General features: G+C 29.5%; 2 protein-coding genes across 4 annotated transcripts in view; both read right to left on the bottom strand.

The window, feature by feature from the left end:
• LOC105137376 (UPF0481 protein At3g47200-like) overlaps positions 1 to 8836 on the bottom strand; it is a 31800-nt gene extending 22964 nt beyond the window's left edge. The window contains exons 1-2 of the mRNA XM_011043103.1: positions 8817 to 8836; positions 8497 to 8551 (exon numbers count right to left, since the gene is read on the bottom strand). Of these exons, the coding sequence (XP_011041405.1) occupies positions 8497 to 8551; positions 8817 to 8836 (75 nt within the window). The remainder of the gene's footprint in view (positions 1 to 8496; positions 8552 to 8816) is intronic.
• LOC105137296 (UPF0481 protein At3g47200-like) lies at positions 3261 to 14077 on the bottom strand. Of its 3 annotated transcripts, none has more exons than XM_011042993.1 (2): positions 13771 to 14060; positions 3261 to 4772 (listed from the first exon to the last, which is right to left on the bottom strand). In XM_011042993.1, the coding sequence occupies exon 2, from the start codon at positions 4721 to 4723 to the stop codon at positions 3644 to 3646; it is 1080 nt and encodes a 359-aa protein (XP_011041295.1). In that variant the 5' UTR covers positions 4724 to 4772; positions 13771 to 14060; the 3' UTR covers positions 3261 to 3643. The 3 variants fall into 3 exon arrangements, 2 of the variants coding, with proteins under 2 accessions (XP_011041295.1, XP_011041296.1); XM_011042994.1 differs by lacking the exon at positions 13771 to 14060 and adding an exon at positions 6633 to 6699 and having other exon boundaries at positions 3261 to 4761; XR_844535.1 differs by lacking the exon at positions 3261 to 4772 and adding an exon at positions 10345 to 10544 and having other exon boundaries at positions 13771 to 14077.
• Between the last annotated feature and the right edge of the window lie 613 nt (positions 14078 to 14690).

The following is a 14690-nucleotide window of genomic DNA, read 5'->3' as shown; positions in this document are numbered from 1 at the left end:
GGTTTGGATTGCACCGACATCTCTTTTCTAAGGTTGGCTATCTCTTTATCCTTTCAATTTCAGTTCTTAAATTCATCAATCAATCCTTTCATTTATGTGATAGGCCTGTATTTAAAATGAAAATTTACCATAAATTAAAGGTATCTTATATTATTAGATATATTATTATAAAACATGCTTTAGTTCAGGAGTTATTAATACTTCAAGTGCAAAATGATGATATAAAACCTCTATAAAAATACACTTTTAAGTATCAATCAAAGGGGCATGTTGATGTGTTAATATATGAGGCCTGTATTGTTAAGGAGATCTCAACATTTATCTCATACTATTTCAAATTTCATTTGAAAACGAGAATCAACCGTGTTCTATAGCATGATGATGGTGGTGAAGTGCCTTCAAGTAAGAACTTGTTAATATTTTACAATCTTGCCCGACCTACACATAAAAATATCGTAAGAGGAAGATATTTGTCTGAAATAGAGTTCAAACAATCACACAATTATATCCTATTTAACTGTGATGAGTTGAGACCTTTTATTAAGGAAGTAGATGTACTATTTAAACTTTGTCAAGAGTGGACTATTTATATATTGTGATATTGTAAACTCATATAATTTGGAACAACCTTGTAGGAAACATAGATGATATTTACTATCCAATAACTTACAGCTGACCAAATCATAAATCTTTCAATTACAAGATAAACAACTTGCCACGTGGTTTAGAACACATGTAAGTCCTATCACAAACTCATTATCTCTTGTAAGGTAATTGTACATCAATATTACAAAATATTCATTTATTGATTATTGTTGTATTTGATATACAAGATTTATCAAATAGAAGATAGTGTTGCTATTTCACTGTCTTTACTAAGCCTAGGCCTTGAAAGAAAAGTCAAGTGTTATAACGAGTATTTTATCAATAGATATGTCTTTCATGCTAAAGAATACGAATATGGAAGAAAAAAAATACAACAACGGTGTTTGTATTAAAGGATTGACTTCTAGTGAGTTTGAAGTTGACTACTATGATAGATTAAAAGAGGTCATTAAACTGCAATATCATAACGAGCAGAATAGATTATTTTTGTTTAAATGCTAGTGATATAACATAACTGATAGAGGAATCATAGTAGATCCTCACTATTATCTCTTTGAAATTAACTCAAAGGCTAGACTCCGCAATGTAAATGATATCTTTGTTTTCACAAAGCAATGTCAATAAATTTATTACACATACACTCCTTTCTTTAGAAAGGACCGATTAAGAGTTGATTGATTATCAGTTTTAAAAACCAAACTCAGGGGTCGTGTCGAGGTTGTTCAGGATAAGAACGAAGACATAAGTGGGATAGATGAAGTATTTCAAGCTAGTGAGTTGGTTGAACCATACTGAGTTTCTCCTTTGATTGATTTAGAAGAAAATAGGAATTTTTGTGTTTTTGATGATAGTCTTTTTTATGTTGATGCAAAGTAGTTGAATGGTGTTTTGAGCTCTAGTAGACTAGAAAATGTTGATGAAGAAGATGATAATCATATTGAAGAGTGCGATGAAGATGATAATAATTCAATTGAGGACAAATATGAGAATTTTGACCAAATATGATTAGAACACAAAAGTGTAAAGCCTTTTTTTATAATATAATATTATAGATGATATTTTGGAACATAAAATATTTATTTTATAATTGTCTGCTCTTGTTATTATGTTGTGCGTGCTGTAAGTTTGCAACTTAAGCGTTTGTGCAAGAGGATAGATAAGCAATACAAATAAAATGATTATCGATGAATATACCAACAGAATTTGTCCCATCGGTATTTTATCGAGTTTTGCAAAAAAAATTATTGCATTTTGCCATAATCACCGACAGTTATACCGACGATATCTATCCCTCAGTATTTTACCGAGAGTTGAAAAACAATTATAGCCCATGCTATAATCATCAATGCGTTTCTCGACAAAATCACTGATGAAAAATAACATCGATGTTTAAATCATTGATGAAAAATTATATTATTTCAATGGAGTCATGTTTCCAAACATCCTCAGTGGAGACCTAATATTGATGCATGGTTTCAACGATTTCAGGTAGGTGTTAACTTCTAATTTCTAGCTTATTTTTAATAAATTATTTTTATAATTTTATATCTTGCACTATTTTTATTTTAAATGAATTATTTATACATATCACAAATTTAAGTGGGATAACATGAACAATAATGTTGTGATGAGGATATGGGAGAATCACGCAGTAACTAGGTAACAATAAAAATAATATAATTTTTTATTTTATAATTTTATGTTCTAAATTCTAATTTGTTACTATGAAAGTAGGTTGCTTGATTTTTGGTATGACACAAAAGAAAAGCAAAAATGTATGCGAGAGATAACAGTCTAGAAGGCTGGAATGAGGTGGTGATTTGGTTGGAATTCAAACTGCCATTTATCTTAGGGGATATATTTACGCAATATATTGAGCACATGACGTCTGAGTGGTCAGGGGATATATTTACGCAATATATTGAGAACATGACGTCTGAGTGGTTTGCATGACCTTTACAGTCTAGTGCCAACAACCAAAACATGCTAATTCATGATTCGGTGACCATGCACACCAGCGGTTCCGTCCCATTCAGTGCACATGCGAAACAAATGGTAATATTAATTTAAATGAAATATATCTTTAATTAATTTTATTTGGTTAACTAGTTTTTTTTTAAAAAATATTTTAAATCAATACCAACAGCCTAACAGATAAACCAAGCCATTGGTTTTTTACCAAGAGTTGTAAAAAAATTATCACCCATGCCATAATCACCAATGGATATACTTCGTCGGTGTTTACCATTAATATTACCGATAGATATATTTGTTGGTATTGTATAAAGAGTTCTGAAATATTTACTACCCATGCTGCAATTACCAATGGCCAAGCCGCCAATGATTTACCATTGGAAATACAGACGAATTAAGTCCATCGGTAAAGTTCTCATAGGAAATTTTTTTGATGCTCTTCCCTCATCTACAAGGCCGTCGATGTTTGGGTTTTTTTTGGATCGAAGTAGCAATGGATATTGGAATTACTCATAATTAATATTTTGATAGACGTATTCTATTAATGAGTTCATCAATAAAAATATTATCAATGAATTATGTGTCTTACACCAACGCAATGTATCCACCGGTAAAACTATCATTTAATGATGCAGTGGTAATCGTTAATCTGAATTACATTGTGATGTTCCGACAACTTATGAAGTGCAAATTACATTACAATAGTATTAGTTCAGAACTACACAAACCCAAATTTTAACAATAATAATCCAATTCATCATTACGTAGGAATAATAAAGCTAAACAAGATAAAATTCTAGAACGCCGATTTTACGGAAGCTATAGTCTGTATGAAAGTGAGGATAAGCAGGATAGCTGCTGCAACAGTTGCCGTACCTCTCCAAATATTGGGGAAATATACAAGTTTCAAGGTTGCCTTTCGATGGTTAAAGCGGTTCTCATAGTGAGCATTTATCTCTTGAGAGATATCACCAAAACAATTGCAATTGTTACCAATATTTTCGCAAAAATTGTTAATCACATTTGAAACTGCGGCATCGTCACCTAGCCAGTGGAGAGTGATTCACTTTCCGACTAGCAAACCCACGTCTTCTGCACTGTCGATAAGATGGTCCATAAACTTAATGTAACCGCATACATAAGCTTCAACCGGGTAGCAGCACTGCTCCAAGGCCATGATATTTCGTACAAGACGTTCGAAGCTGTGATCAACTTCCAACAGTGGTATTTTCAACACTCCTTTCTCAAATTTTATGTTGACCAAGCATTTGTCTTGGGTGACCAGAAGAAACTTCACTCCTGCGTTGCGGAGCATGACCGCACTATATTTTAGCTTGGTAGGATAAACACTATAACGTCGCTGAATGGCTCCATTCAACATCAAATTCCTTAGTAAATCAGTGAAATGCCTGCTTCCCTTTACACTCAGACTGGTTTCTTCCCCTTGTGAAAACTTGTGCTTTCCAAAATGAGACTTTGCAAGATCAAGAAAAGGAGTGACTGTACCATCCTGGCTAGGGGGATTGACCTGGTCATATATTTCCTGAATAATGAAGAATGGTAGTTGGTTTTCAAGTAGCATCAAGTCTTCTCGGATGTCAAATGTCATCCTGGGCTCAAAATTCTTAGGATCGTTGATATCATGATCCTTTGACTCCAACAAAAACTGAATGATGAAGACAGCATCCAGCAGGATCATCTTTACGAAATCACTGCTCTTGATTAATTTGAATTTCTCTGAATAACAGTGTCGGAGACGCTCTTCTTGGTTCTCAATGCTGATCAAAATATCAATAATTTTCTTCTTATCCATCCCATCCCGTTCAGTAAGCTTTTTGAAATATTTCAGTTTCTCCTTTTCCATGGCCTCTAGTCTTATATTTTGGCTCTCAAGAGGACCTATTGAAATCAGTAGTGGAGAGTAGGCTTTCCAATTTACGTTTCGAAGCGGTTTGGGCACCCTGTAGATGCAGCACTCGGAACCGTTCCGTTTAAAGGACATCTGTTTCACCTCAGAATCCAGCTTTGCCAAAATATCTTTAGCTTTCTCTCTCTCTCTCTTTTGGTAATAATCCGGATTTGAAGCACTTCCCACATAAATATCTTTTCCCTTGTTTGGAGTACTTGCCTTATCCTCTTCCATGTTTGAAGCACTTGCAATCAATTTATCCTTTTTCCAGTCTGCAGGTTGGCTGAAACAAACCAAGAATAAATGGATCGAAGGTATACACAGTTTCGTTTTGATTATCACAAATTTTCAAAACTTTTTCACTACAACACATATTCTCCTTCTCTACCCCCTCTCACTTTAAATCATCCTTTTCTCTCTATTTCTCACTTGTTATAACATTAAATAGCCTAAATAATTAGCTAGATTTTGTTCATGTATATAATCAAATTTCATAAATAAAATTGATTCATACTAGTAATTAATTAACCTCAGGTGTTTGAAAAGAGATAATAATTATTTTTCAAAGTGTTTTTTGTTTTGAAATGACTTTAAATAATTAAAAAAATTTAGAATTTATTTTTGATATCATGGATCACATCAAAACAATCTAAAAAAATAAAAACATATAATTTAGGATTGTTTTAGAATTTGAATAAAGATTTTTTGAAATTCAAATCTTCTATTTAAGTTTGAAACAATCTAAATAATGATTTTTTTTTACTTTCAAAAACTCATGTTGATAATAAAAAAAAATTCAATAACAAAAAAGAAATGAATGAACAAGGAATGATACTTTAATAATATTTTTTATTAAAGGAATATGTTTTTTTCTTATTCATTTAAATCATTGAATTTTTTATGAATATTTATTTTAATTAACTTATGTTTTGATTTATAAAAGAGCGATACTAATAAAAATGACATTTTTTTCTCAAAAAATGCATGAATTGAAAGAGAAATTCTCACCAGAGAATAGATGTTTTCTTCAAAGAACTTAAATCATTTGATTTTATTAGAACATTTGTTTTAATTACCATAGAATTCAATAAAATAATTTCAAAAAGGCAGCAACACGTAGGCAAATTAACTAGTACTAATCTCAAGTTGAACCTCCGATTCATTAACAAGTTCAGTGACATTAACATCAAAATTTAAAACATGACATTTATAGAAAAATGCATCCTAGAAAATGTTTAGCTGGTTTCCCTCGAATTCTGCAAGATAACCTATGTATTTCTGTTTAGTTTGATCCATGTGGGATCATTAAGCCCATATTAAGCCTAATTTGTTAGGAGTTTTTAATATTTAATGTGTTTTATATGGAGAACAAACATAGAAAAAAAAAAGCTTCCCAAAAATAGTATTTGGGTGTTCTATCTATCTAGCTTTGATCAAATACTACGACATATGTTGTATATGGATCAATTTAGCGGTGAATTTATAGATATAATTACGACATCAGAAGGATCTATAATCCAAAATAGTAAAGATAAATTTAGAACAACCTAACTAGTGTTCTATGCGTAATTACAACGCATCGGGCTTATTTGGGTATTCTGAATTAGTTTCTGATTTCTCCTTACAAAGTTGGAACTCTTTTAATAGATAAACTAGAACACGAATCTCTATAAAAAAACTTGAACATTATATGCTTGGAAAACTGTAAATAATTATAAAATGTTTTTAATAAAGCATTCGATGTCTTTGAGATGCCAAGATGAAACTTAATAAACAAATCACTTAAAATACATTACTACTAGTTTTTTTAAATTAAAAAAAAGTTATTTTTTTCTATTTGTTTTTTGTTTTATTTCTTTTGTAATACTTCTATGCTCATTTTTATTAGATATGTAGCTAGTTCTCCCAAATAAATTAGTATGGATAGTTAAAGTGACTGCAATGGGTATTGATACCCATAATCACTTGTTTTATATATGCTGGCAAACTTAAACATAATTAAGCAAACCAACTTTTTTAAAAATAAAAATGAATGGAACTACATACACCGAACCACCTATTGTCTGCAGAGCTTAAACCAAATCCAAAACATAACATTTCAAAAAACTAAACATTTAAAAGAACAGAACAAGTTAGTGCTGACCTGAGGACGGAGATCAGAGGACTGTGCCTGTATATAATATAGGGTCCCAAGCAGCGAGCTCTATTCCTATCTATATATATATATATATATTGCAGCACCTCTCTCTCTCTCTCTCTCTCTCTCTAAGTCTCTTGCCTTGTCTACCCAAATGCATTTGACAATGGCTATAATTAAGGGACTTAATTCTATACGCTATCTAGATTCTAGCTTGAAATTCTATACGCAATCTAGATTCTAGCTTGACAAGGGCGGATCTAGGAAAGTCCCTTCACTTTAAAATTATTTCTAGGAGATCAAGTATATTTGTACATAATAATCCCTGTAAAAATATTAAATCTTCATTTTAGCCCTTTAATATTGAATCCTGGATCCATCTTGGGAGGGAAAGGGAAGAATGGTGCATTTCTTCGCTGTCGTTTATTCCTTTACAGGATAACGTTCGTTTATCTTATAATTATACTCCCCCCTCGTGCATTAAACAGTTTTCTCTAAACGATAAGACTATTTTTTTTAAAAAAAAAGAAGCAATTGTTTATATAAATAGCCTATTGATAAATTGATTTTGAATATCTAGAGCTTCTTATCAATTCACTTAAAAAAACTGGTTTTTCCTATTAGAAAAGAAAAGAAAAGGAGCTGCATGCACCCTGCACCCTTACAGGGGAAAGGTACACGTTACAGATAGCATTCAATCTTGTATGATGCCCCAATTTATCAAAACAACAAATCATGTACAATTTGTTACTCAATTCTGGTGCATAGCATTCCCAAATTAACTCAGTCCAATGTTAAAATTAATTAAAGCAAGAAAAAAAGCCATGATCTAGAAGGAACATATGTTAAACCATGCATGAAATCCTCCTAATCAATTAATAAGTTTAACTACGTTATCCAATTTCTTTTTATGGATGATGCGGTTCAATCTACCAAATTTCATCACACAATGGCTATTAATTTATTTATCACAACAAATTAGTGCCACAAGGTTGTGTGTAGTTTGAAGTTAAAAACATCGATTACGTGGTAAGTAATTAAATATTAAGTGTTGAAATATTAAAGGTGCAATCAAATAGTTGAGCGAAGTGTTAATAATGATTGGTTTAAGTGTGTAGAATTTGGGTAATGAAACGATAAATCTTAAATTGATATAATTGAAAAGGAAATGCATGATCTATGTTGATGAATCAAGCTAAACTAGAAAAAATTGAGCTAAACTAAAAATAATTTGTGTAATCCTATTTCATTTTTTTTAAAACTGATTTGATTATATTTTTTTAATAAAAATCAAATTAAACTGAAATGTAATATTCCGACAATATTAGATGTAATAAAAAGAGAGGAAATTAATAAATAATGGTTTGAAAGGAAAGACAAACTTATGTTGTTGGCTTTTTATAAAGTATAATGTTGGTGGGCCTGTTCTGGTGTTGGAAAAAACAGTAAGTTTTTCGAGAGTTACACCATTTACAATCTGGAGTTTAAGTTTTTCCTTTCATTTTACTACTGATAACCTCTGGATCCAACATATAACTCAACTTTCATCTCCCTCTTCACCTATCGAGCTCTTTCACTATAACACATTTTCTCCTTCCCTACTTGTCTTCTTCTGACTCGTCAACAATCTTCCTACATATGCAATTGCTTAAATTGTATTTAAAAACCAGACCGGACCTAGTTTAGTTCTTTAAAAAGAAATGAAAAACAAAAATGGAACTACACACACCATGCCCCTTTATAGGGGAAAAGTAAACTTTATGGATAGAATGCTTAAACATATATTAAACCTTGTAATGTCTGAAGAGCTTAAACCAAATCCAAAACATCGTCCGTAAATTTTCAAAGAACAAAACCAGATGGTGCTGACCTGAGGGAGATCAGTGGACACTCTCTGTATAGATATCGTCCCAAGCAGCGAGCCTCTTTATTAAGAATAGCATGTGGAAAAAGAAAGTATATGACAGGCAAGAAGGGCAACCATTATCTTGTTGTGCACTTTATCCCTATCTTATTGTGTATGTCTCCCATCAATGTTGGGTCTTAGCATGACACTAGCATAATTCACTTCTATGTTCTTTTCTTTTCTTTTCTTTTCTTTTCTTTGCTTTTCATTCTGAATGTATATGACCACTTTTTTCTTTTTCTTTTTTAAGAACGTGTGAGCTTGATAAGAAGAATCAAGACAACCTTACCTTATCAACTCTCATGATCTGCTTTTCACAAAAAAGTAAAAATAAAAATAAAATATCACATCACATATGATATAGTATTTTTATGGCGTTGAGAAAAAGAAATCTGAGACCTACAATATGCATTCTGTAAGTTAGACAGATACATTAAAAATCAATTTTATAGTAATATTTTCTAAAAGATCAAACAGCACTCACACTCTCTACATGCGGGATTAAGAGTTTTTTTCTAACAAAAAAAAAAACTTTTTAAGTGTTGTCAATGTGTGTGTTCTCTATATTAAAAAAAATTGAATTGGAAATCAAGTTTATGTTTGTATTTAATAAAATAAATTAAGAATTATATATATTAATAAATATTAAATAAATTATTTATGATAACTAAAAATTGAATCAATAAATTAAGAGATAAATATGTATTAAGATATTTAATTTCATGTTGTGAGTAGCTATTCAAAATTATTTTATTTAATTATATGATAATAAAATTATTTTTTAAAAGAGAAATTATATGAAACAAAATATTTTTTTGAATAATTCCATCTATTTTTTATTAATATAATTTTTTTTCAACAATTTTTTTTATGGTTCTTAATTCGATAGAACCAAAATTAATTAGAATAAAGATAAAAAAATCTGGATGACTTAAAATAAAATAAAAAAATCTCTTTAATTATAATTTTTTATTTTATTAATGTGATTGTTTTTTTAGAATTTTTCTTTTCAAAATATTTTTTTTATAGACAAGAACTTATAAGAATCATACAAGTATGCATGAATAAAATAAAGTTTATTTTAATAATGTTAATGTGAATATATTAAAAAAATAAGAACGATACACCAATCGCCATTAAAAAAAATTGAGTTACTCATTATTTTATTTTTAAATTCTTGATCTGTCAAGTTATATAGACTAATGTCAACGCTTTCCTATTTTCAATCATTTTTCAATGTAATTGAAATTGGATTTTTTTTCTTAACGGTTTGGTAGGATGGTTTTCGAGCTAAGGTACAAGTGAAATTGTTTTGCAATCCAACTTGCAATAACTGAATATTAAATTTGTTAATAATTATAGTTAAAATAAAAATCAGGATTTAAATCTACTAAAAATATATAAAAATTAGAAATCAAAGCTATATAAAAAAAGTTTAACATAAAAAAATTATTATTATCATCCTATTTTATTTATTTATTTAATATTAAATAATTATTTTTAAAAAAAGTTAGTATTCCAGCTATATGCCAAGAATATCCTTTTTTTTCCTTTTCTTCTTTTTAATCTTTCTCTTTGGATTTTATCTATTTTTTTTAATGAATCCTAACTTTTGAATTCATGTATTTGATAGGATTAAAGGATTTTGCATATCTCAAGAAACTTCTGCATATCTCAAGAAACTTCGTAGCCTTACCTTGGGGATTTAAGGGAATCTTTTCAAGTAGACCCTTTGAGGTTTGGAGATCAAGCTAATCTTTTCAATTGAATAAATATTTAGATTAATCAATAGCATCTTTTACAACACTTTCCTTTGTTTGAAGCACTTGAGTTGTTAATATCCTTATCAATGTCTGAATCACTTCCTCCATCAATAACTTCTCCCTTGTTTGGAGCACTTGACTCATCGTCTTCCATGTTTGGTGCCCTTGCCTGTTCAACATCGTTTTTCATGTTTGAAGCCCTTGCAGTAAATTTATCCTTTTCCAGTCTGCAGGTTCGGTGCAACAAACCTAGAATCAATGGAAGGTATATAGTTCAATTTAGAGTTTTTATTTTTTTTTTGAGATAAATTTTTACCTAACTAATATAGTGATTTCTATGTTATTTCACAAAATCAAAGCACATTTTTCCATACTACTTCATGACTATATTTGTCCATGTAATTTTTCAGAGCAGTGCTATAAGAAAATCATACGAAATTTCAGATGAACTGTTGTAATTACTCTTGATCAATCATCTAATATTTCTGGAACGTATGTACACTCCATCGATTCAGTCATTATCACTTAAACGTCAATTTATGTGAAAATTTGATATAATTTATTTATATGCATGGTGTTTAATATTTAGATTTTTCAAATTTGAAGCACTTAAGTTATTCAATTTCTTTAGATAGTTGATGCATTATAAAAATACTATTTTTAAAGAATCATCTCAACTCAATAATTTAAGATGTTAGATAAGATTCTAAGATATAATTTATATTATTTTTTAACACACCCTTTTAAATGAAAGTTCTTTGAGCTTGAAATTTATATAGGTAATTTATATAGGTGTTTAATTTTATCAAATAAATAGAAATGATGAGATTTGAACTCATTACTATTTTGTCATCAAGATTCTGATACTATATCAAAAAGATAATAACAATTAAAAATTTTATACAAAAATAAACAATTAATAGAACTGGTGAGATTTGAATTTATGATCATTTTAATTTAAAAGTTTAAATTAACAAAGCTAAATATATAAAATAAATTTAAATTGCTTATTAATTACACACCTCCTGAAATTTGAGATAATAACAAATTATCATTTGAATCTAAAATTTTTATATTAATTAACTCTATAGTACGCCCATTCATGCACGCCCTCAACGGAGTTTTTCAATTAAAGATTTGGACTTGCAAGAAGTCAAAGTGATTTTACATTGTATTTCAGAGATTCTAGATAGTGATTTCATGTTGAATGGATTTAATAAGATTTTGGGAAAATGATGCGAATAGCCAAGGTTTATAAAGTGCCTTCCACCAGGAATCTATAAACTACGTATTTTTTCACAGTTTGGCAGGGGTTTAAAGCATAGCAATTAGCATTACATTATTTGTGGTCGGACCATTAGTTCTTGGAGGTTTGTATTCCCATGAGTTTTGCTAGTAATTTTAAGATTTTTAGTTAAATTGTTATATATAATATTAAATAACCTAAAGAATTAAGAACATGAGTCGATTTTGAGCTGCACCGCTTGTCACTTGCTGTGAAAATTATGTGGAGTTTGGGAAGTCCAGTTTTAGGGGAGATTCAGACCGTACAAGCACCAATGGTTTTTTGCTCATGTTTCTCCACAGATGGCGAGCATGGTATAGCTAAATTGTGGTAATCTTCAAAGTATTTTTTATTTAAAAATATATTAAAATTATTTTTTTATTTTTAAAATTTATTTTTTATATCAAGATAATATAAAAACATCAAAAAATAATTTTAAACAAAATAAAATAAAATTTAAAAATACACAATTCAAACCGCATTCCAATCAGGAATAAGTCTCTTGTCTACCCAAATGCATATGAAAATGGCTATAAATATATAAATGTGAACTTAGAAATGATATCTAAAAGGTCAAGTATATTTGTATATAATAATCCCTGTAAAATTATTAAATCTTCATTTTAACCCTTTAATGTTGAATCCTGGATCCATCTTTTTTTCTATCTGCAGATAGTGTATATATATATATATATATAAACCCACCGATCAACCAACTGAGCATGTGAAGTTGAAAATTTCAAATGCATGAAGGAAGACCCCATAATGAAAACGATGTTAGTTTATCTTATAATAATATTTGGATGCAGCCTTAGCTGGTTCACACTAACCTGCAGACAAAGTTTCAATATATATTTAATATTTTTTAATTACTTAAATATTTTTATATATTTAATATTTTTTCATTTGTCACTTTTAATTAGAACAATATATATTCAAAATCAAAATATAATTTTTTTAATATAAAATAATTTAATAATTTCAAGTTAAACCTTCTATTTAATAACAAATTTAATGACATTAACTTTACAATTTAAAACATCACATTTATAGAAAAATACATGCTAAAAAATGTTTAGTTGGTTTCCTCGTATTTAAAAAATAACCTATTTATATTTAGTTTGATCCATGTGGGATCATTAAGCCCATATGAAGAGAAGGGTTTAGCCTAATTTCATAGGAGTTTTTAATATTTAATTTGTTATATATGGAGAACAAATATAGAGAAAAAAATTAGCTTTCCAAAAATAGTATTTGGGTGATCTATCTAGTTTTGATCAAATGCTACTACATGTGTTGTATATGTTGGATATGAATTAATTTAGGTGAGAGTTTATAAATATAATTATGGATTAATTTAGCTGAAATTTTATAGATACAATTACGACATAACAAGGATCTATAATCTAAAATAGTAAAGATTAAATTTAGAATAGTCTAATTAGTGTTTTGTGTGCTATTACAACATCAGGTTTTCTGGGTAGTCTGAGTTAGATTATGATTTCTCCTAACGAAGATGAAATTCTTTTAGTAGATAAACTAGAACACATTCCTATATAATAAGCTTGAACATTATATGCTTACAAAATTGCAAATAATAAAATGTTTTTAATAAAGCATTTGATGACTTTGATATGCCAAGATGAAACTTAATCAACAAATCACTTAAACACGTTACTCCTAGTTTTTTTTTTTTGAAAAAGAAGAAATTATTGTTCATTGTGTGGGTACAATCTGAATTTTTTTTCTGATTTTTTATTGTTTTATTTCTTTTGTAATACTGAAGGTCATTTTTGTTAGATATGTAGCTAGTTCTCCTAAATAAATTAGCATGGGTAATTAAAGTGACTGCTATGGGTATTGATACCGATAATCACTTGTTGATCACCGCTAATCGAGTCTTGCTCTCTAGCTATCCTAATACCCATAGTAATCTAAAGTCGAACCTCTAATCATTTCACAGCAGGTTCAATGAAATTAACAACAAAATTTATTACATCGCGTATAAATGTTTTATATATGCTGGAAAACTAAAACATAATTAAGCAAACCAACTTTAAAATAAATAAATGAATAAATATGGAACTACATACACCGAACTACCTACTGTCTGCAGAGCTTAAACCAAATTCAAAACATTAAATTTCGAAAAACTAAACATTTCAATGAGCAGAACAAGTTAGTGCTGACCTGAGGACGGAGATCAGAGGACTGTGTCTGTAAATAGGGTCCCAAGCAGCGAGCCTCTTCCTATATATATATATATATATTGCAGCACCTCTCTCTCTCCCCCTCCTCTCTCTCTAAGTCTCTTGCCTTGTCTTCCCAGATGCACATGACAATGGCTATAATTAAGGGACTTAATTCTATGCGCTCTTTAGATTAAAGCCTGCCAAAGGCGGATCTAGGAAAGTCCCTTAACTTTAAAATTACTTCTAAAAGATGAAGTATATTTGTACATAATAATCCCTGTAAAATATTAAATCTTCATTTTAGCCCTTTAACGTTGAATCCTGGATCCATCTTATTTATATCTGCGGATAATATTTTATAGAAAAAAAAAACGCATCAACCTACAAATATTTTAGGCTCACCATCCCGCTAAACATGAGAGGATAAAAATTTCAAGTGGATGAAGGTAGACCCCAAAATGAAAACAACGTTTGTTTATCTTATAATTATACTCCCCCCTCGTGCGTTAAACAATTTTCTCTAAACGATAACACAGCATGGATGACTAAAACGCCATCAAAGGGACAGGTTAATGTATTTTGAGATTATTTAAAATATATTATTATTTTTGTTTTTATAGAAAGAAGCAATTGTTCTTATAAATAGCTTATTGATAAATTGATTTTGAATATCTAGAGCTTCTTATCAATTCACTTAAAAAAACTGGTTTTTCCTATTAGAAAAGAAAAGAAAAGGAGCTGCATGCACCCTGCACCCTTACAGGGGAAAGGTACACGTTACAGATAGCATTCAATCTTGTATGATGCCCCAATTTATCAAAACAACAAATCATGTACAATTTGTTACTCAATTCTGGTGCATAGCATTCCCAAATTAACTCAGTCCAATGTTAAAATTAATTAAAGCAAGAAAAAAAG

This window comes from Populus euphratica, unplaced genomic scaffold, assembly GCF_000495115.2.
Source record: "Populus euphratica unplaced genomic scaffold, PopEup_1.0 scaffold66.1, whole genome shotgun sequence".
In the NCBI taxonomy this organism is placed as follows: Eukaryota; Viridiplantae; Streptophyta; class Magnoliopsida; order Malpighiales; family Salicaceae; genus Populus; species Populus euphratica.
Note: the sequence above shows the minus strand (reverse complement) of the source record. Positions and strands in the feature narration are given on the sequence as shown.

Excerpts from the sequence above, each read along its gene's own strand:
- LOC105137296 (XM_011042993.1), bottom strand. The coding sequence starts at position 4,723 with ATGGAAGAGGATAAGGCAAGTACTCCAAACAAGGGAAAAGATATTTAT.